General features: G+C 37.7%; 1 protein-coding gene across 1 annotated transcript in view; it reads left to right on the plus strand.

The window, feature by feature from the left end:
- Positions 1-20,011, plus strand: part of DRD3 (dopamine receptor D3) — a 62,996-nt gene extending 42,985 nt beyond the window's left edge. Inside the window, exons 4-7 of the mRNA XM_044666768.1 lie at positions 728-924; positions 9,700-9,780; positions 18,148-18,517; positions 19,815-20,011. Of these exons, the coding sequence (XP_044522703.1) occupies positions 728-924; positions 9,700-9,780; positions 18,148-18,517; positions 19,815-20,011 (845 nt within the window). The remainder of the gene's footprint in view (positions 1-727; positions 925-9,699; positions 9,781-18,147; positions 18,518-19,814) is intronic.
- The last annotated feature ends 919 nt before the right edge of the window (positions 20,012-20,930 follow it).

The raw sequence follows: 20,930 nt of genomic DNA on the forward strand, positions 1-20,930 counted from the left end.
CAATATCTACAAAATGCAACAAAGTAAAAACCCCGTATGCCTGTATTCTAAGGACCTGCTAGATGGAATGAGGTCCTTCTACCCAGTCTGCAAATAGTAAAAGGAGATTATGTACCACCAGTCACCAAGTGCTGTTTATAACCAGATCAAATAGAGTACTGCCACCTTTCTCTACCTCTACCCAGTAAAAATAGGATAAAAAAAAAAGGACAATCCCACGTGTGCATAGAATGTGGATGTTATTGCCATAAACTTCTTGATTATAGTGGAAAATGGTGTCTAATTAAGGGCTAAGATGGGAACAAGGAAACATTGCAACCAAACACAAGAAACAGCCCCACTTGAGTGATAGAATGATGTGAGGACCCCAAATAGAAGAGTAACTGGAATTCTACAGGATGGAGACACAAAAAGATAGGATTCTACTAAACTTCATTCCCTTTCTTGGCTATACGAGTGCCCTTGGCCAACTCCTGTCAACTGGTGTCAACCCATTCTACCCTTTGGTCTATTCTATGAATCCCCCCAATCTATGTCCATTAATGAGGCTCCACCTCCCTCAAACATCTCAATCTGAGCAGAAACCAGGCTCCTTTGCTAACTTTCTTTGAGATCATTTGTAATCTCTGCTATTCCCAAATTTACACACCATTTGGACCATTCCCCGATGAACAATAACATCTCTGTTAAAGTCTGCAAATGGTTCTTTTCTTCCTCATCTTTACAGGGGATCCCAGCGTCTGTTCCATCTCCAACCCAGACTTTGTCATCTACTCCTCAGTAGTGTCCTTCTACCTGCCCTTTGTGGTGACTCTCCTTGTCTACGCTCGGATCTATGTGGTGCTGAGACGAAGGAGGAAGAAAAGGATCCTTACTCGGCAGAACAGTCAATGCATTAGCATCAAACCTGGCTACCCCCCACAAGTAAGAACCCCTCTGGAGCTCAGAAATGTCACAGGGGAGCACCCCCTGATCCTATAGGCTGCCTTGGTGGTCCATCAGTCAGCATTCTGGTCTGCCATCTTGCAAACCCAAGTATAGATCCTATTTTCTAATCTAATAAACGCTCAGGACAGCTAGGTAGCACATGGAGAGAGTTTTGAGCCTGAAGTCAGGAAGACTCATCCTCTGAAGTTCAAATCTAGCCTCAGATACTTACTAGTTGTGTGATCCTGAGCAAATCATTGTTTGGCTCCATCTCCTCATCTGTAAAATGAGATGGAGAAGGAAATGACGAGACACTCTAGTATCTCTGCCAAGAAATTGCCAAAAGGGGTTTTGAAGAGTAGATGTAGAAATGACTAAACAACAATAGATGCTGACTGCACTTCAGAAGCAGAACAGCCATCCCCAAAGAATGGAAGAAATCACTGGAATCCAACAGTGGTACTAATGAACCCCCCTTTAGCAGGCATGATATTAGTCAGGGTCTGGTTATTCTATTTCTTCTCCCTGAGGAATAGAAAACAGGAAGTAGCAGAAATAAAACTAGTCCTGGAATCAGAGGAACTAGGTGCAGGTCCCAACTCTGCCCCTTACCCAGTGTATATCCTTTAATAAGTCACTTTACCTGAGCCTTGGTTTTCTCACCTGCAAAATGGGGATAATAATAATCATAATATCTGCTTTACAGAGCTGTTTATGACATATTTCAACCCTTAAGTTAATATGCAAATGGAATACTTATTATCCTTATTGTAAGAAACTATTTCCTAATATAAATATGAAGATTTCATCTCAGGACACCCTTTAAGAGCTGTTGAGGCCAGTGGCAATTTTCTTTCCTGTCAAAACCTGCCACTGTAAGAAAATAATGGTTAATGGATGAAAGAGGTTATATTCATGATGTGCTAGAAAAATGCTGCTTCCAGGCTCTGAAAAGAAAATACCCCTTCATGAAGGGTACATTTCTAATTGTACCCAAAAGGAGATAGAAAGAAATTGCCACCACACAGCTATAAGCAGCTAGGTAATACAGTACATAGAATGCTAGGCCTGGATTCAGGAAGATCTGTGTTCAAATCCATTCTCATATACTTACTGGCTACATGACCCTGGGCAAGTCACTTACCCCTGTTTGCTTCAGTTTCCTCATCTATAAAATGAACTGAAGAAGGGAATGGCAACCCACTCTAGCATCTCTACCAAGAAAATTCCAAATAGGCTCTTGAAGAGTTGGGCAAGGCTGAAGATGACTGAACAACCTGAGTTTCCTCATCTATAAAGAAGAGATAGCAATAGTACCTGCCTCCCAGGGTTGTTGAGAGGGTCAAATGAGAAAATCTTTGTAAAAGTGACTGCCAGGTGCCTGGAAATGGTAAACACTATATAAACTCACAAGTGACCTTCCTTTCAGAGGGTGATGATAATAGCCCAGACAACTGACCCCTTGTGGGATCAGTAAAATTGGATTTGGAATAAGACCTAGGTTTGAACCTGGACTTTGATTCTTATTATCAAGAAGAATTTTGGATAAATCACTTTATCTTTGTGGAGCCTCTCTCTCTCTCTCTCTCTCTCTCTCTCTCTCTCTCTGTCTGTCTCTGTCTGTCTGTCTGTCTGTCTGTCTCTCTCTCTCTTTCTCTTTTTTAAAGACTCTGGTGGTTGAATTACATATTCTCTAAAGTCTCCTCCAACTCTAAATCCTTGTTTCCTAATTCTCATCATGTAAAAGTTACTGTACTAGGTGCTGTGTGGAATACAATGGGATATAAGACATCCTTGAAGGAGCTGGCAATCTAATTGAGGAAGAAAGACACAGTAGGATAATAGGAAAAGCTCTATTTCAGAAATCATAAGATTTCCACAAATTCTCGTTCTAGTTTTGTCATTAATTCATTGTGTGATTTAAGACAAGTTCTTATTTCTTTACATTATATTTATTTTCCTTACCCATAAAATGATCTCTAAGGCTATAGTGCAAAACTCAAAGAAAAGGGAATTTCTGCAGGCAGCATATTGGCTTAGAAAGTCACAAATTGACACTATGTTGCATTGTATTTTAATTTTTTTTTGGTACAGCTTTCCTAATTATATTTTATTCTAATTCTAGCTGACTAGGGATTCCCTAATCCCTGACTATGGTACCTCTGCTTTAAGGTCTTACTATATCATATTATGACTGTATACATGGAAAGTAAAATAACTTATACATTTATTAACAAGTCTTTCTAACCTTTAAGCAGCATTTGATAAGCATCAAATGAAAGTTGAACCAAGGCCTACATTGTCAGTTGCATTGACATCACCACGTCCTACTAGAATCTCAGATTCTACAATGTTAGCTTCAAAATTAATAAATAATAACTATTATATTTTATAAAGTTTATTAATAATAACTAAAGTAAAAAAGCTAGCTAACTCAGCCCCAGTTGAGAGAGAAGAGAGAGGAGAGGCACAGAGTCCAAGAACTTATAAACAATACATGAAGGCACAAACATGAGGGAAGGGAAAAGGATGCTGGGATTTTAAAGGAATTTTGGGAGATGGGGTCCAGGGTACAAGAATTTCTAGCTATACAACAAGTATAGAAAGGCTTATTAATAGGAGACCAGCTTCTAGGTGAAAGACTTGAGTTGAAGGAGAATAAGAAAGTGAAATTATGAATAAGGAGATTTGGAGGGTTTGGAAATTGTAAAGATGACCAGAGACTGAAATTTGAAGAGAAAAAAATGGAAAGACCTGCTCCTGAAGGTAAGGCAGGAAGAAAAATAAGTTAGTTTAAAAAGAAGTGGAGGTATAACCCAGTGGAATTGCTTGTCAGCTCCCGGAGGGGGGAGAGGAAGAGGGGAGAGAGAACATGAATCGTATAACCATGGAAAAATATTTATAAATAAATAAATTTTTTTAAACCCTTGTACTTCGGTGTATTGTCTCATAGGTGGAAGATTGGTAAGGGTGGGCAATGGGGGTCAAGTGACTTGCCCAGGGTCACACAGCTGGGAAGTGTCTGAGGCTGGATTTGAACCTAGGACCTCCTGTCTCTAGGCCTGGCTCTCAATCCACTGAGCTACCCAGCTGCCCCTAAATAAATATTTTTTAAATAAAAATGAATAAAAACAGGTGAAGGAAGGGAAGCTGGATATGTTAATGAAGTGAGATAAGTGATATTTCCAAGTTGAAACCTCCTATGGCAGCACTGAAGCTGCCCACAAGAGCAGGGGAGAGTAGGAAGAATGATAAAAGAGCAGAGACATCCTGGCTATTGGAGAAAGATGAATGATGGAAGTTAAGTATTTCATGCCTCAACACCCAAAACACAATAAATATATAAACCAAAGAGAAGGGACATTCCTAAAATGCATACACTCAAGAAAACCAAAAGCAAGCAAAATTTAAGATGAGAAAAAATTTTAAATGTGCCAGTCCAGGACAGCTGGGCTCAGTAGATTGAGAGCCAGGCCCAGAGATGAGAGGTCCTGGGTTCAAATCTGACCTCAGACACTTCCCAGCTGGGCAAGTCACTTGACCCCCATTACCTAGCCCTTACCTCTCTTCTGCCTTGGAACCAATATACAATATTGATTCTAAGGCAGAAGGTAAGGGTTTAAAAAAATGAATAAATAAATGTGCCGGTCCAATACCAGAGTATTACTGAATGTCTAAATCAGTGATTCCCAAAGTGAGCGCCACCTTCCCCAGGTGAGTGCTGCAGCGATCCAGGGGGAGCAGTGATGGCCACAGGTACATTTGGGGGCAGTGAATAACTGTAAGGTGGCGGTGATAGTATGTGACAGGGGGCACTAAGTAATATTTTTTCTGGAAAGGGGACAGTAGGCCAAAAAGTTTGGGAACCACTGGTCTAAATCATCTAAAGTACCAAAAACAGAGATGGATAAAGAAACAACTCAAGGTATCTCAAAGGATGGGATAGATAATTTGTTCAGAGAAATTAGATAAGAAAAGAGAAAAACTGAATAAAAAGAGAGCACTAAAAAAGCTTTTTTGAAACCACATGAGACCAACTGAAAATTTAAAATACAAAAAAAAAAAAAAGAGAGAGAGAGGAAATCCTGAAGAAAATCATAACCATAAGACTACAGTAAGAAATTTCTTCAGAATCTATAGATTTTACTTGTTACAACAGAAAACAGAACCCATAAATAGAGGAGCTGGAAATATTGGCTCAAAAACAAAAAACAAAAAAAAAAAAAAACGCTGAATGAGCAAAACTATTGAAGAAGCACAGACACCAGAGTTATAGGCCTAGAAAATAGAATATAGTCTCAAAGTTACTTTCATCTCATAGAATTTAAAAGAGCTTAGGAGAATCTAATTTCAAGAAACTATCAAAGAAAATTTCTAAGAAATGGCCAAAACAACCTATGTAATGCATGGAATGGAGTGGTCATTAAATTTTTCTGTCATGGACCCTTCTAATAGTCTAATGAAGTCTACAGACCCCTCTCAGAAAAATGTTTTTAAATATATAAAAGAAATTACAGAGAATTATTTTTTGAGCACTGTTGTTGTAAGGTTTATTTTTTTTTATTTTTTAGAAAAAAATTTTCAGCTGTGTGACCCTGGGCAAGTCACTTGACCCCCATTGCCTACCCTTACCACTCTTCTGCCTCGGAACCAATACACAGTATTGACTCCAAGACAGAAGATAAGGGTTTAAAAAAAATGAAAAAAAATTTTCCATGGTTACATGATTCATGTTCTTGCTCTTTCTCCTCCCCCACTACCCCAACCAACCGTAGCCAATGCACAATTCCACTGGTTTCTTCATGTGCCATTGATCAAGACCTATTTCTTATTATTGATAATTGTTCTAGGGTGGTCATTAAAAGTCTACATCCCAAATCGTGTCCACATCAACCCATGTGTTGAAGCAGTTGTTTTTCTTCTGTGTTTCCACTCCTGTAGTTCTTCCTCTGAATGTAGGTAGCGTTCTTTTCCATAAATCCCTCAGAATTGTCCTTGGTCATTGCATTGCTGCTAGTAGAGAAGTCCATTACATTCAATTTTATCACAGTGTATCAGTCTCTGTGTACAATGTTCTCCTGGTTCTGCTCCTTTCACTCTGCATCAATTCCTGGAGGTCATTCCAGTTCACATGGAATTCCTCCAATTTATTCTTTGAGCACAATAGTATTCCATCACCAGCATATACCACAATTTGTTCAACCATTCCCCAATTGAAGGGCATACCCTCGTTTTCCAGTTTTTTGCCCCCACAAAGAGTACAGCTATAAATATTTTTGTACATGTCTTTTCTCTATGATCTCTTTGGGGTACAAACCGGGCAATGGTATGGTTAGATCAAAGTGGGTGAATGACTTGAATATAAAGAAAGAAACTATAAGAAAATTAGGTGAACACAGAATAGTATACTTGTCAGATCTCTGGGAAAGGAAAGATTTTAAAACCAAGCAAAAGTTAGAAAAAATTACAAAATGTAAAATAAATAATTTTGATTACATTAAATTAAAAAGGGTTTGTATGAACAAAAACAATGCAACTAAAATCAGAAGGGAAACAACAAACTGGAAAAAATCTTTATAACAAAAAAACTTTGACAAAGGTCTAATTACTCAAATATACAAGGAGCTAAATCAATTGTACAAAAAAAATCAAGTCATTCCCCAATTGATAAATGGGCAAGGGACATGAAGAGGCAATTTTCAGATAAAGAAATCAAAACTATCAATAAGCACATGAGAAAGTGTTCTAAATCTCTAATAATTAGAGAAATGCAAATCAAAACAACTCTGAGGTATCACCTCACACCTAGCAGATTGGCTAAAATGACAGCAGGGGAGAGTAATGAATGTTGGAGGGGATGTGGCGAATTTGGGACATTAATGCACTGCTGGTGGAGTTGTGAATTGATCCAACTATTCTGGATGGTAATTTGGAACTTTGCTCAAAGAGCGTTAAAAGATTACAGAGAATTATAAAGGTAACCAATCATATGATAAATTTGGGGGTTTTTTAAGTTTAAGTTTTTTAAGTTTTTTTAAATTCATGAAGGACAGATTAAAAACTCCTGTGTTAAATTAACTGCAAAAGATTTGGCATAACAGGTTGATCTTTCATGAGATTCCAATTAGTCTCTTGAATGACTCAGAAAGGAACTATACAATAGGATAAAGAGTGATAGGTCAGGTACCTGAGTGACTTTTATAAGTCAAATCAACTTATATAAGAGAGAGACACAGAAAGGAATCCAGATCCAGTTGGACTGACACCAGAAAAAGTCAAATGAAACTAAGAGTACAGACAGAAGAGGCTGCCACAAACAAAGGGGTCAGGGCTCAAATCAGACAGGAGCTATTTCAGGAGAAAGGTTATATTGCTGAAACTTCTAGATTGTGAGCCAAAAGCTAGTTTTCCAGTATTCCCTTTAAGCCTTTTCCTCTTGTCATGTATATATGTTGTTATTATTGTTGTGTGGGGGAGAAGCTTGGGGGAGGCCCTTTCTTTGTTTTAAATATTTGTTGTTGTTCAATCATTTTTGATCTTGTGTTCCTGATGCCATTTGGGATTTTCTTAACAAGGATAAACAAACAAGTGCTTTGCCACTTCTGTCTCCAGCTCAATTTACAGATGAGAAAACTGAGACAAACAGGGTTAAGTGACTTATCCAGGGTCACACAGCCAGGAAGGGTCTGAAATTAGATTTGAAATAAGGAAGATGAATTTTCCTGACTTTAGGGTTGGCACTCTATCTCCTGTGCCATCTAGCTGTCCTGTGATAACAATAATAAAGAATAATGAAACCACATGTTAACAAAGCTGTGAGAAAAGAGACTCTAATAACTTTCTTTTTTAACTCTTACCTTGTGACTTGGAATCATTACTAAGTATTGTTCAAAGATTGAGGAGCAGTAAGGGCTAGACAACTGGGGTTAAATGACTTGACCAGGGTCATAGAGCTAGGACTTGTCTGAGGCTAGATTTGAATCCAGGACCTTCTTTTTCCAGACCTGGCTCTCTATCCACTGAGCTTCCTCACTGCCCCTCTAATACATTTTTGGCTGGACAATAGACTAGTGCAAACATTGGAAATAATAATATGACATTGCTTTGAGAAACCAAACTAATCATGCCTTTTGGTTCAGTGATTCCATTACTAGAATTCTTTTTTTTAATCCTAACAAGAAAAAAGGACCTATTTGTACAAGAATATTTATCTCTTCTATTTATAATGGTAAAAAAAATTAGATGCAACCTATATGTCCAATAACTGGTGGACAGATAAATAAATTATGGTATGGTAATATAATGGAATATTCCAGTGTGATGAAGAGAGAGAGAGAGAGAGAGAGAGAGAGAGAGAGAGAGAGAGAGAGAGAGAGAGAGAGAGAGATAAGACATACATCTCTATACATCTATGACAGCTATACACATATATGTATATCCACATATAGATATACATATGTATATGTGTAGGTATATATCTGAAGCTTGTAAGGAAACAAATCATACGACAGTAAGGCAAATGAGGCATTTATCTTGGGTGTACAAACTGAAGCATGCAGAAAAATGTATAAAACATGTATCTCTGGTGCCAAGAATGTGAGTGCCATGCCAATAGGATGTGAGTACAATTTAATTTTCTTCCCTAGAGCTCCAAATTAGCTAGGTATAGTACTGCAAGGAAATGTGGAAGAACCAATGAGAAGCAACAAATTTTATCTATAGCAACAGAACCATATACATTGAGTACAATGAAAGGGTGAAGGGAAGGAGAGACAAGAGGGGAAAGGAAAATGTACTAAAACTATGGACAGACCTGAAAAAGGATGCAGCAAAAATTAGTGTTTTGTTGCTTATTAATTCATTGCATTCTACCTTGCTAATTAAAAAAAATGATAGAATTTATAAAGGGATTCATCTGAGTATTTGTACTTGTGTCAAAATAAAATGTCAATAAATTTCATTTTGTTATTATTAATAACAATACAAATGCAAGAGGGATTCCTCAGAAGATGGCTAGGAGGTTATCTTTAAGCCTAGCCCCACCCCCCATTATCTGAAAATACCAAAGAAACAAAAAACACCATACAGAGTAAAGCAACCAATAGCTAAGAATGGATGGGGAGGAGGAGAGGGATTGGAGGCATGCTGGGATTTATTCCCATCTGACCTAGGAAAGAAAAAAAAGGTGGGGGGGGGGGGAATGTCATCTTTTCTCTCTTTCTCATATTTCCTGAAAATAATTGGAAAGGCATTTGGAGACAGGATCCTGGCAGGGGAATAGGGGGAAAGAAGAATCAAGTTCCCTGAGTGGAAAGGGGTTGCTTTGGAGGGTTTGAACATTTTCCTTCTAGGTAAGGGACCTCAAAACAGGTTCCTTCCAGGAAAGAATGAGCCCTTCCGGGACTCTTCCCTAAGCATATGATGAGTTGTTTTTTTGACTGATTGTCACCCCGCGAGAAGAATATTAGATCGTTTAGAGGCTCCCAATTCATGGATAAGAAGACTCAGGTCTAGAGAGAAGATAGGGTTAACTCCAGGATGTGCAGGTAAATATGAGAGCTGTTCTGATCAACGAAGATGGTATGTAATGAACTGAAAGCTTTGAATTTAGCCTTAGTGCTCTAATTTTTTTTAATGACAAAAAGCTAAGAATTTTACCAATGTAACAAGCATTTACCTTATTCAGGTTAACTTTATGTCACTCTCATGCTGTAGAACTGGGAGGAACTTATTTTATACTCTAGTTTCTCTTCTTTTTCTATCCCATACCAGTCTATCTTTCTGCGGCGGCATGCAATTCGGCATTTCTCGATGAGGTCCAGATTTCCTTCATCAGAGACCACAGGGAAAACAGTAAGTAGGCCATTCTTTGAACAAAATAAGAACAAGATGTTTCTTTAAAATCATTCCTCTAAAGATGAAATAACAGAGACAACTTCGTTTGACAACCTTCTGATAACTAATTTCAAGTGATATATAAAACAGGGAGGTGTATGCTTACCAAAAGGGAAGGAAAAGAAGGGAAGGAAGGAAATATATATTCATGTAGTGCCCGCAATATGCCAGGAACAATTTGCAAATATTATCTCATTTCATCCTCACAAAAACTCTTGGAGCTAGATGTTACTATTATCCCCATTTCATAGTTAAGGAAACTGAGGTAAACAGAAGAAAATGACTTGTCTAGGAATCAAATCACAACTAGATTTGAATTCAGGTCTTCCTATCTCCATGCCCAGCACTTTATCCAAAGTATTGCCATCTTCTGTAGGTATTTGCCACCATTATTAAAAATTTCTAGGATGATATAAAAAAGACCATAGCTATTTTTCTATTGTATTAACTTTGAAATATTTCTCTTAGAAGCATGAATTATGCTTATAACCATTCTGTACCCTTATTCTAGGGTACCTACACTCCATCCCTACATATGCACTTGTATACATAAGCTTGGAAAGACCTAGGGCAGGGGTCTGCAACCTTTTTGGCCATGAGAGCCATAAACACCATAAATAATCCATTGGGGGCAGCTGGGTAGCTCAGTGGATTGAGAGCCGTACAGTGCTCACAGTGCGCGCTCCTGTAACAGTGCCTGAAAAAAAAATTGACTTTATGGCTCCTGCAGAAAGAGCCATATCTGGCCCTCAAAAGAGCCAGATATGGCTCGAGAGCCATATGTTGCCGACCCCTGACCTAGGGGCATCTAGGTGGCACAGTGTATAAAATGCCAGATCTGGAGTCAGGTAGACTTCCTAAATTCAAATCTGGTCTCAGAAACTTATTAGCTATGTGATCCTGGGCAAGACACTTAACCCTGTTGGTCTTAGTTTCCTCATCTGTAAAATGAACTGGAAAAGGAAATAGCAAACCACTCCATTATGTTTGCCAAGAAAACCCCAAAAGGGATTTTAAAGAGTTGGTCATGACTGTAAAACAACTGAAAAACTGAATACATACACACGTACATAATATATTCCAGATCTGAAATCCTTTCTGATTTTCTTTTGCATTATAGTAGACAACATCAAATTATAATACTTGAATATTTCTTAGATGGGTGTAGGGGTGAAGGACTAGGTCAGAATGGAGTTGAGGCCATGGATTGAGGCCACCCATGAATGTTAGAGAAAATGGAACCAGAAGCCAAGATTGTTTGAGTGGAATAAAAAGACAGAGGAAGAGGAAAGGAAAACATTCTTTTCAGGTACAATTTAAAGCTAATTAATTCTGAAAGATAAGACAAATTTGCTGCTTTGTGACTGAAGTATTCTATTTATTCACAAAGCCAGAAGATAACCTAAAACAACATCATAGGCTACCCAGAACCTCACTCTCCCAATGAAACTTCACACTCCCATTGAAACACAAAGCACTCTAATGGAACCTGGGCTCTAAAAGGAGGAAGGGTTTTCTTTCTCTTCCAACTACCAAGCCAAGAGCTCATTAAAAATGGAGCTTTGAAAATCCAGCAATGGTGAAGGGTTGAACCTTTGTGTCTTTGTCATGTCTGTGTCTAGTTAATTAACTGCTTTTCACAAAGGTCTGAACAGCAACTCATGCTGTCAAAGGCAGAAAGCTATCCAAGGCATATAACTCAGGAATTCCTAATCCAGATAAATTCTGCAGAGACGGGTTTGGGAAGGAGGAACAAAAAATACTGATTTCTAAGGTCAAGGTTGGTCCTAATAACTACAATGAAAACTCAGTGATGCCATGTTCTATGGATGATAGACATGGTATGTCATGTGGTATTTCTTTATGCCACTCTTGGAAATAATGATAAGAGGCTGCAGAGATGGCTGAAGGAATCAGGAAAGAGGCCAGAGGAAGGGGGCTTCGTTTTCTTACTCAAGTCATCCTAAGGTTATATTTGGTGCTTGCCAAATACTAACTCTTTTACAAAAGAGAAAAGGATTGAAAAAGAGGTAAGCTGAAATCTGGCAGAAACGATGCCATTGTGCTTAGACCTTTAGCATGATGGTTATAGTTCTACTCTCCAGCTAGAATGGTTGGATTGACTTTGAAAAGATCATTCTCTGCCCCCTAAAAAACCTACCAGGTCATCTAAGTTTTAAGAAGATAATGGAAGCAGTTTCTTATTCAGATACAAGGAGGGATAGAGGAGTTTGGAATTTGTTCTCTTCTTCAAGTTTAGTAGTTAGAAATCTCACTCTTAAACATGAAGAAAAAACACTATAGAACCATCTCAAAAATACCTACAACACCTAGGAGTACCATAGGCTTGCATATTTCAATATTTCAAAGGACCTGTGATTTCACTGATATTGGTACTCACTCCCGTAGGGTATTCTGCAACCCATCATTTCATTCTGTGAGACTTTTGTCCATATCCTGCTATGCTCTACAGAGACTCCACCAACCTCGCTGAGGGTTTTCTTTCAGATGTCCTGATACTGTGTAGATTCCATAAGAATGCTTGGGCTTTCTCTCAATTATCTCTTGATCTTGCTACAAGATTGATCCATTTCTCTTGTGTAAATAGAATTTTGTACCCTTAGATTTCATCTCCTAGAATCCCTTTCCCTTCATCCCCACGTTACATGCTTATGTTGTATTGATAAAGTTGTATGTAACTCCACCCCTCTCCCTCTCTCTCTCCTGAGTGCCTGGCTGGGAAGCTCCTCTTTACTAAGCCTATCACTTTCCTCTTCTTCAAGTTATTATTAATAAATCTTATAAAAAATAATACTTGGAGTGTTGGATATTAATTTTTAACCTTACACTCTGATGCCATCCTGTATGCCACTTTTTTCCTTGATAGTTCTTTATTAGAAATATGTCATAGCTTACTCATACCCATCAAATGCCTCTCCATTGGTCTTTAGATGGCTCAAAACTTTAATTCCTCTCAAGAGACTAGTATTCCATGAGGCATAATCATAGAATTTCACTAGGAAAACATTGGCATTAAAAATATGGGCCTTTATTTTGGGGAAAAACTTGGGGTCACTAAAAGCACTGTTTAATTTCTCAAAGACAATTTAACCCACTCTCCTCCTCCCATTTGGTTCCTAAACTCAGTTCATTTTCAACAGAATGCCTATACAAGACATATAATTCTAATGGACCAGTTCTATGGGTTTTCTATCTGAGCGTCTATCAGAGTTGGGATAATAGTCATTCTTTATCCCCTGAATTGTTCCAATTTGGATTAGACCAAACTCATTTGAGTGATTATAGTTCTCATTTAGGAGGCTCCAAAATGTTCTGGGACTTAATTAAATCATTAAATGTTATCCTATAGGTCCTATATGGTCATTCCATAGGAAACCATTATTTCTATCAATGAGGGTGGGTGGAGTCATTACATTTGCAGTCCCACATCACAGTCTCCAATATGCTCCATGAAGAAATAGAAATGGAATAGGAATAGGGTTATATAAAGGACTTCACTATCTATAAGGAATTCCTCCTTCACTTGGTCTCCACTCTGGATATCCTCCATGACAGTGGTAAATACTTCCCGTTTTATCCTTCACGTGATAATCAGGTGATCATTGAGCAAAGTTATCTCTATTATTCCATCCCTCTAAGAATCATGTATGATTTTGATGTGTTTGGGAAACATCTTGTTAGAGGACAGCTTTTAAGGAAGCATTTTGTTCCACCAAATCACACTTTATAGTAAAAACAATAAGTATTACTGGAACATATATCTTCTATACTTTAGCCCAATATGTGAACATAAAAATGTAGTTTATGGTTGAATGGCATTTGGTAGCCATCCTGTTCCTCTTTCAGACCATCATCAATTTTCCTCTCAATGTATGTATAGATGCTTCTCACAGAGATTTTTGCAACTATGGGAAAATAACTATCTGTTCATAATTGATTTCTTTTTTGCTTACTTTTTTCAGCAGTAATAATATCCATGATTTTCCCCCCAAGCATTTATAATCCTCCCCTCCAGCAATATCTTGAGAATGAATCCCTCAAAGCTATATTACCTCTAGCAGAGAACTGCTCTGTGAGTAGTCACTCTGGTCTCTCTATCTGTAAAGCATTGCATAAATCTTAAAATACTAAAACTAGAGGCAACTAGGAGCCACAGAGAATAAAGCACTGGACCTGAATTTAGAAAAAACTGAGTTCAAATGCAGCCTCAGCCACTTATTAGGTATGTGACTCTGGTCCCCATATCCCTGAATTTCTGTATGTCTCAGTTATTTCATCTGTAAAATGGGAGTAATACTAGCCCCTGTTTCCCAGGGTTGTTGCAAGAATCAAATGAGATATTTGTAAGGCACTTTACAAATCTTAAAGTCCTATATAAATGCTAGCTATTATTATTGCTGTTATTTGTCATTTTGATATAAATATCAACTACTATTTATTATCTTAGTTTCTTTAGTCCTATTTCTATTTCTTCATGGAGTATACTGGAGACTGTGATGTTATACTTCAGCTATAGTGACTCCACCATCATTGATAGAAATATTAGTTTACTATTGGAAGTCTTTATAAATATCTTCTCTTTCCCCTCTATCCTTGTCCTCCCTCCATTTTAATGCTTAAATCCTTAAATCAGGATTAACTGACTTACTTAGGTCCCTTTCAAAATTCTCAGTGATCTTATTTTTCCTTTTCCTTTTTTTTAAACTAAGTTATATATGACCTTCTACCATATTTCTCTAGTATATTTTTCAAGTAAGCCTGTACTATATGCCAGTATTGCCATTGGCTAACACATCTCTCTTTGGTAAAGAGGTCAAATATTTGGTGACTAGAGTAATTCCTGGGTGATTTGGATTCCTTGATGTGGTTATGGGCCAATTTAAATGGTGATAATCAATGTTATTGTTATCTATTCTTTTATCCTTTCATACTTGGAAGAGAGGCATCAATAGCTTGCATAATAAATAGTCCAGATTGGAGTTTCTTCCATTGTGGTATTACATATTTTCAGAATTATTTTTTCTTTTAATTTTGTATTAAATTTAATCTTTGCTTTCCTTGGAAAGCAAAAAAGAAAATACCATCTCTGCCCCTTGTGGTCTTCAGTCTCTTCCCCCAAAAATGGCATAGTCTCTGGCAATGCTTTCAAAAGCCTTTCTGACAGCATTCATGTGAATCACCAGAAATGGGCAGTGGTCATCTGTTTTGACAGATCTTGGAAAGTTCTTTCTAATGCATTGGGTCCATCCCTCAAGAAGATAGGAGATTTTTTTCCCGTTATTGCAATCAAGTTGTCAAATAGCTACCTCCATACCCCTCAGCAAAGAGTCACCAACCACCACTAATAATAACAGCCGAAATACATATATTATATATAGTGGTCTACAGCTTGTTTTTCATATATTATCTCATTTGATCAACTGTTCTTTTCTCCTTTTGCCATAAGTCTTCTTTTCTGATTTGCATTTATCTGATAGCACCTGTGGAATTCTTTTATAATTTCTAGAAAGAAAAATAGCTGTTTTCTTCTCAGAAAGTTCAGTTTTCTCCTCTAAAGGAAGAACTCCACATTTGTTTATTTTTAGCTTTAGATGTACTGTAGTCCTTCTTCCCTACATCCTTTGCTTTTATTCTCTAAACTCTTAAAAGGGGTCAGAGTTCTTCTCTGTCTCTTTAAATATTTTTCTACTTTTCATTTTAGCAGTGAAGTCCTGATTCTGTAGTTTTGGTTTTATTTGTTCATAGTAACAGTTAACTATTTCTGATAACCTAGAGTGTGAAAAGGTATCCCTTGATCCTTTTAGCTCCTTTTCTAAAAGGGAGACAGCCTGAACTTTGTTTTAGGTTGTTTTTTTATTGTTTTTACTCTAAACTTAAACACTAGATCAAATGAGCATTTCCATGTACACATTAGAGCAGAAGAAGAGGGTTGTACATGAAACTGCGAATTTGTTATACACAGCTTGCTTTTCTTTTTTAAATATGTAATCTATTCAATATGTGACTTTCAAAGCTGTTCTGCTTGTTCTAGACTTCTTATTCTCTTCTATGCATTTTTAAAAAATGCTACAATGACTCTTTTATTTCTTTTCTTTTTCCTGCTCTTTAAGCAACTGTATCTAAGCCCCTCTCTCCCTCCCATCTGTACCCCTCCTTGAAAAAAAATTAATTTGTTAGCCTTGTAACAAATATGTGTAAGATTTGTAACATATCAAATATATATATGTACATATATATATATATATATATATATCCACATGGGTTATCTAAATGTGTAAATGTGAAATTCACAGGTGGCATAGATTGGAATCTGGCCATCCCTCTCTAAGGGAGATTGCAATTTTTTCTTTGAAGGAAGCAGGAGCAGGGCATGGCTAAATATTCCTCTCTAAGAGAGGTGTCAGACTAGATTTAAATCTATCTCAAATATTGCTGATCTGGGAATGTGAATCTGTTGTTGTTCAGGCATGTCAGTCGTGTCCAACTCCTCATGACTCCATTTAGGGTTTTCTTGGCAAAGAGACTGGAGTGGTTTGGCATTTCCTTCTCTGGCTCATTTTACAGATGAGGAAACTGAGGCAAACAGGATTAAGTGACTTGCCCAGGGTCATAATGTCTGAGACAAGACTTAAATTCAGCAGTAAATGTCTGAGACAAGACTTAAATTCAGGAAGATGAGTCTTCCTAGCTTCAGGTTCAGTACTCTATCCACTGAGCCACCTAGTTGCCCCAATTTTAATCTGGTTCAAAGCAAAAGCTACTTTTCTCATCAGTCTAAAAGGGGAAAGGTTGCCTTCTGCTTACAGTTCCTGACCTAGATCATTCCTTTCAAGTACTGAATATACACACACACACCCCATCAGAAATAGCAAAGAACAGTAAATCTATTTATCTAAGAATATAGCAAACTGAAATAAGAGAATGTGTACAGATTATAATATACCAGAAAATAAGTACAAGCGAATGAGCTCTTTAGATGGGAGCAAGATGAGATCTCAGCTCAAAACAGAAGAGTTCTCTCCCTGAAGGTCTAGAGAGAAGAGCTAGAAATCAGGGACCTGTTGAGGAACTTATTTCCCAAAGTCTTTCTCTCCTCCTTGAAGAGTTTCCAGTCCATGTATCTCTTCTGAAGGAATTGAAGCAGTAAATTTGTCTTCCCAAAAGCTCTGGCTCAATTCTACCCTTTACGAGGGTATATAGCATTGCCACAACTCTTTTTCCACCAGAGAGGAGTCAAACTTCCATCTGCAAACACAACAACACACAAAATACACTGGACTTGGTAGGAAGCCTGGTTACATAATCATAGTCAAACACAATAAATTCCCATATTTTGGGCCTGCACTTTGAACAAAGATGGAAGACAGAAACAAAACTATAAATATCACACTCTCAACATATCAGCACAAAATTCTCCCCAGGTCATTGTGCTAGTGAGATCCTCAATCCATTTTTTCAAATTGCTTGAGGATTGTTATAATTCACCTTGTTGGTGCCTTTATATCATTTTATCGTCTTCTAGCCACTTGACTGGTTTTTCTTGGGCTTCAGAGGGTAGAACTAACATCATTATCCAAAAGTAAACTGAGACTCTTGACTTCCCTTCACTGGATCATTCCTTCAAAGAGGTAGCAGAGTAAGGAATCTTTTTTTTCTGGAAAATGTTTGAGTACGTGATCTTTAAAGTCTCTTCCAATTTGAGATTCATCTATCTTATGACTTTATGAGATGGAAAGAGTAGAACTATCCCTATTGGGGAGGGGCAACTCTCTTGGGATACAAGACAGATGTATTCAGAACTTCCAGACCTCCTATAAGATTCCACCAGGATTTTCCACTTCTAAAAATGATGGCAGCATTAATTATAGAAAAGGTTCTCTCTCAATAATGAAGCTTTTGGTTTTCCAGTTGTGACTAGAAGACAGTAGTGAGCTTTCAATGCCTTCATAATCCTATGGACTCTTTCCCAGTCCCTAGGTTCATCCCAGAGTAATTTTTATATTATGATAATTTATTCTTTCTATTCTTACAATGTAATAAATAAAGCATCAGACTTGGAGACAAGAAGACTCGAGTTCAAATTCTACCTCATATACCAAGTAGCTCTGTAACTTACTGTCTAAGTCTCAGTTTCTTAATTTGTAAAATGGTAATATTAGCACCTATCTTACAGGATTGTTGGGAAACTCCAAAGAGATATTTTTTTTACAAAGTATTTTCTGAACCTTGACTATAATTGTGAGTTATTATTGTTGTTGTTGTTGTTATTTTCATCATCACCATTATTATCTCCCTTAATCATAGGAAAATACTGAAGAAAAAGAATATCCTCCTGGCTGTCAAGATTCACTTTTATCCCATCTTCAGGCCACCTCTCCAGGAAGAGCCCACTCATCTGAGAAACTACTGGCAGCCATGGAATTGAAACGCTACTATAGCTTCTGCCAGGATGCTCCTTTGCCCAGACCAGGACACCAAGAAGAGGAAGGAGAGTCGAAAGGGGATGGGAAGACTCTGGGAACACTCAGCCCCACCATGGCTCCCAAGTTGGGCTTAGAGGTTCGGAAACTCAGCAATGGCAGAATGATGACTTCCCTGAGGCTGGGTTCTCAGCAATCCCGGAGTATTCCACTTCGAGAAAAGAAAGCAACTCAGATGCTGGCTATTGTTCTGGGTGAGTTGCATGGGAAGGACATTTGCCAGAAGGGAGAAATCCTGTTCCATAAAGATACAGGTCTAGAGTGAATGAAAACCATCCTCACTTCAGTCATTCACTACCAAGCCAAAAAGCACTGAATCTGACCTCAAAAGACGTGATTTCAAGACCTGCGCCTTCTGGCATTAGCTGTGTGGCCCTAATCTCTTAACTTAACTCCTTAATCTATGAAGCTCCATGTCCTTATCTTTCTTTATAAATTGGGGATAGTACTTGCACTACCTATCTCCCAGTTATTAGATTTAAATAAAATAAGATGCACTGTGCAAAGAGTAAAATGTTATATTCATATGAAATAATAATAGCTCATATTAATATAGATCTTTAAAATTTGAAATTTTTACATTTAAAGTTAGCTTAATTTCAATTTAATTTCATTTTTATTAAACATAAATACATTTAATATCAAATATTATGATAAATACAAATATTAAATCATTAAAATTTAATAAAATTAATTTAAATCTAGAAATAAACTTTGCAAACCATTTTATATATTGTTCCATTTGATTTGATTTGAGAGTGGAAGCAGTGTGGTACAGTAGAGAAAGCCTTAGACCTTTGGTTCAAATTCCATCCCTGACACTATCATTGAGCAAGTTGCTTGACTTTCCTCAGTTTTCTCATCTGTAAAATGAGAAGATTGAATAAGATGGCCTCTGAGGTCTCTTGCAGTGATAGATCCAAGAACCTATTGTTCAGTGATTTTTTTTTCAGTTGCTCCTAATTCTTTTTTTTTTCTTTAATCCTTACCTTCGGTCTTAGAATCAGCACTAAGTATTGATTCCAAGCTAGAAAAGCAATAAGGGCTAGACATTGGGGTTAAGTGATTTGCCCAGGGTCACATAGCTAGAAAGTGTCTGAGGTCAGATTTGAACCCAGGTCCTCCAAACTCCAGGGATAGATTCTATTCCCTGTGTTAACTAGCTGCCCCACATATCTGACTCATCCTAACCCCATTTGAGGTTCTCTTGGCAAAGATACTGGAGTGCTTTGCTGTTTCCTTCAACTAGTGGGTTAAGGCAAACAGAAGTTAAGTGACTTGCTCCAAGTCACAAAGATAGTAAGTGACTGGATTTGAACTCAGGTCTTCATGACTCCAAGCCCAGCACTTTATTTGCTGGGCCTCCTATGATGATGATAATGCTTCAGGAAGACATTAAGAACTATAAGAGAGACTTCTAGCTTCCAAAAATGCATGTTGGGGCAAAGTGCTAAATTAACCTTCTGACTGCTTTCTCCGTTTGAAATCTAGGGGCTTTCATCGTCTGCTGGTTGCCTTTCTTCTTGACCCATATCCTCAACACTCACTGCCAGGCCTGCCATGTGCCCCCTGAGCTCTACAGCGCCACCACATGGCTGGGCTACGTGAACAGTGCCCTCAACCCTGTGATCTACACCACCTTCAATGTAGAGTTCCGCAGAGCTTTCCTTAAAATCCTGTCCTGCTGAAGGCAAGAGAGAAGACTCCTCACCTTCACTGACTTCCTCTGGCCTCTCTGGTGACAATATAGATTACAACTCCATAAGATGGGACACTCAGAAGCCTTTAGCTCCACTCTAGGCTTTCTTCTGCCAGGTGGTTTGACATCCTTTATGGTAATCTTCCCAGTTTCAATGGTTCACATCTCCAAACCATCCTTCACCCAAAAGCCCAAGTAATCTTCTTAATGTGAAACTGATGGCATAACTCCCATGTTCCAACTTCCATGTTTCCCCATTGCTTATTATGAAATAAAGTTTAAACTCCTTATCTTGGCATTTAAGGCTCTCCACAGTTTGGTTCCAGACTGCCTTTCCAGTCATATCTGATATTATTCTCCTTCACAAGCTGTAAGTTTTAGCCAAATAGAAGTGCTTGCTATCCCTTGTTCTTATCTTGCTATCTTCCACTACCATCCCCTTATTCCTTTGATGGACTTATTCTCTTCTGCACCTGTGTCTGTTATAATATTTCTTCCTTCAAAACACAACTCAAATGGTGTTTCCTCCATGAACCTTTGCCTGATCTCTCTTTCCTCAAATGTTCTCAAAGCCTTTTGGTCTAGCTCTTTCCATTGCCCTTACCACACTATACCTTATATCATATTTTTTGGTCTGTATATCAGATATTCTTGTAATCTTGTAATGACATAATATACTTGTAAAACACTTAGCACAGTGCCTAATACACCATACTTATTATTCCTATCCCTTTCCTTCCCTATACCCAAATACACCATACTTATTATTCCTATCCCTTTCCTTCCCTATACCCATTATAGTATAAACTAACTCCCTGAAGCTGGGGAATGCTATCCTATTTATTTGTCTCTGTCTGATATTCTTATAATCTACTTATAGATCATAAACTCCTTGAAGATAGGGATTC

Source organism: Gracilinanus agilis, chromosome 3, assembly GCF_016433145.1.
Source record: "Gracilinanus agilis isolate LMUSP501 chromosome 3, AgileGrace, whole genome shotgun sequence".
Classification (NCBI taxonomy): Eukaryota; Metazoa; Chordata; class Mammalia; order Didelphimorphia; family Didelphidae; genus Gracilinanus; species Gracilinanus agilis.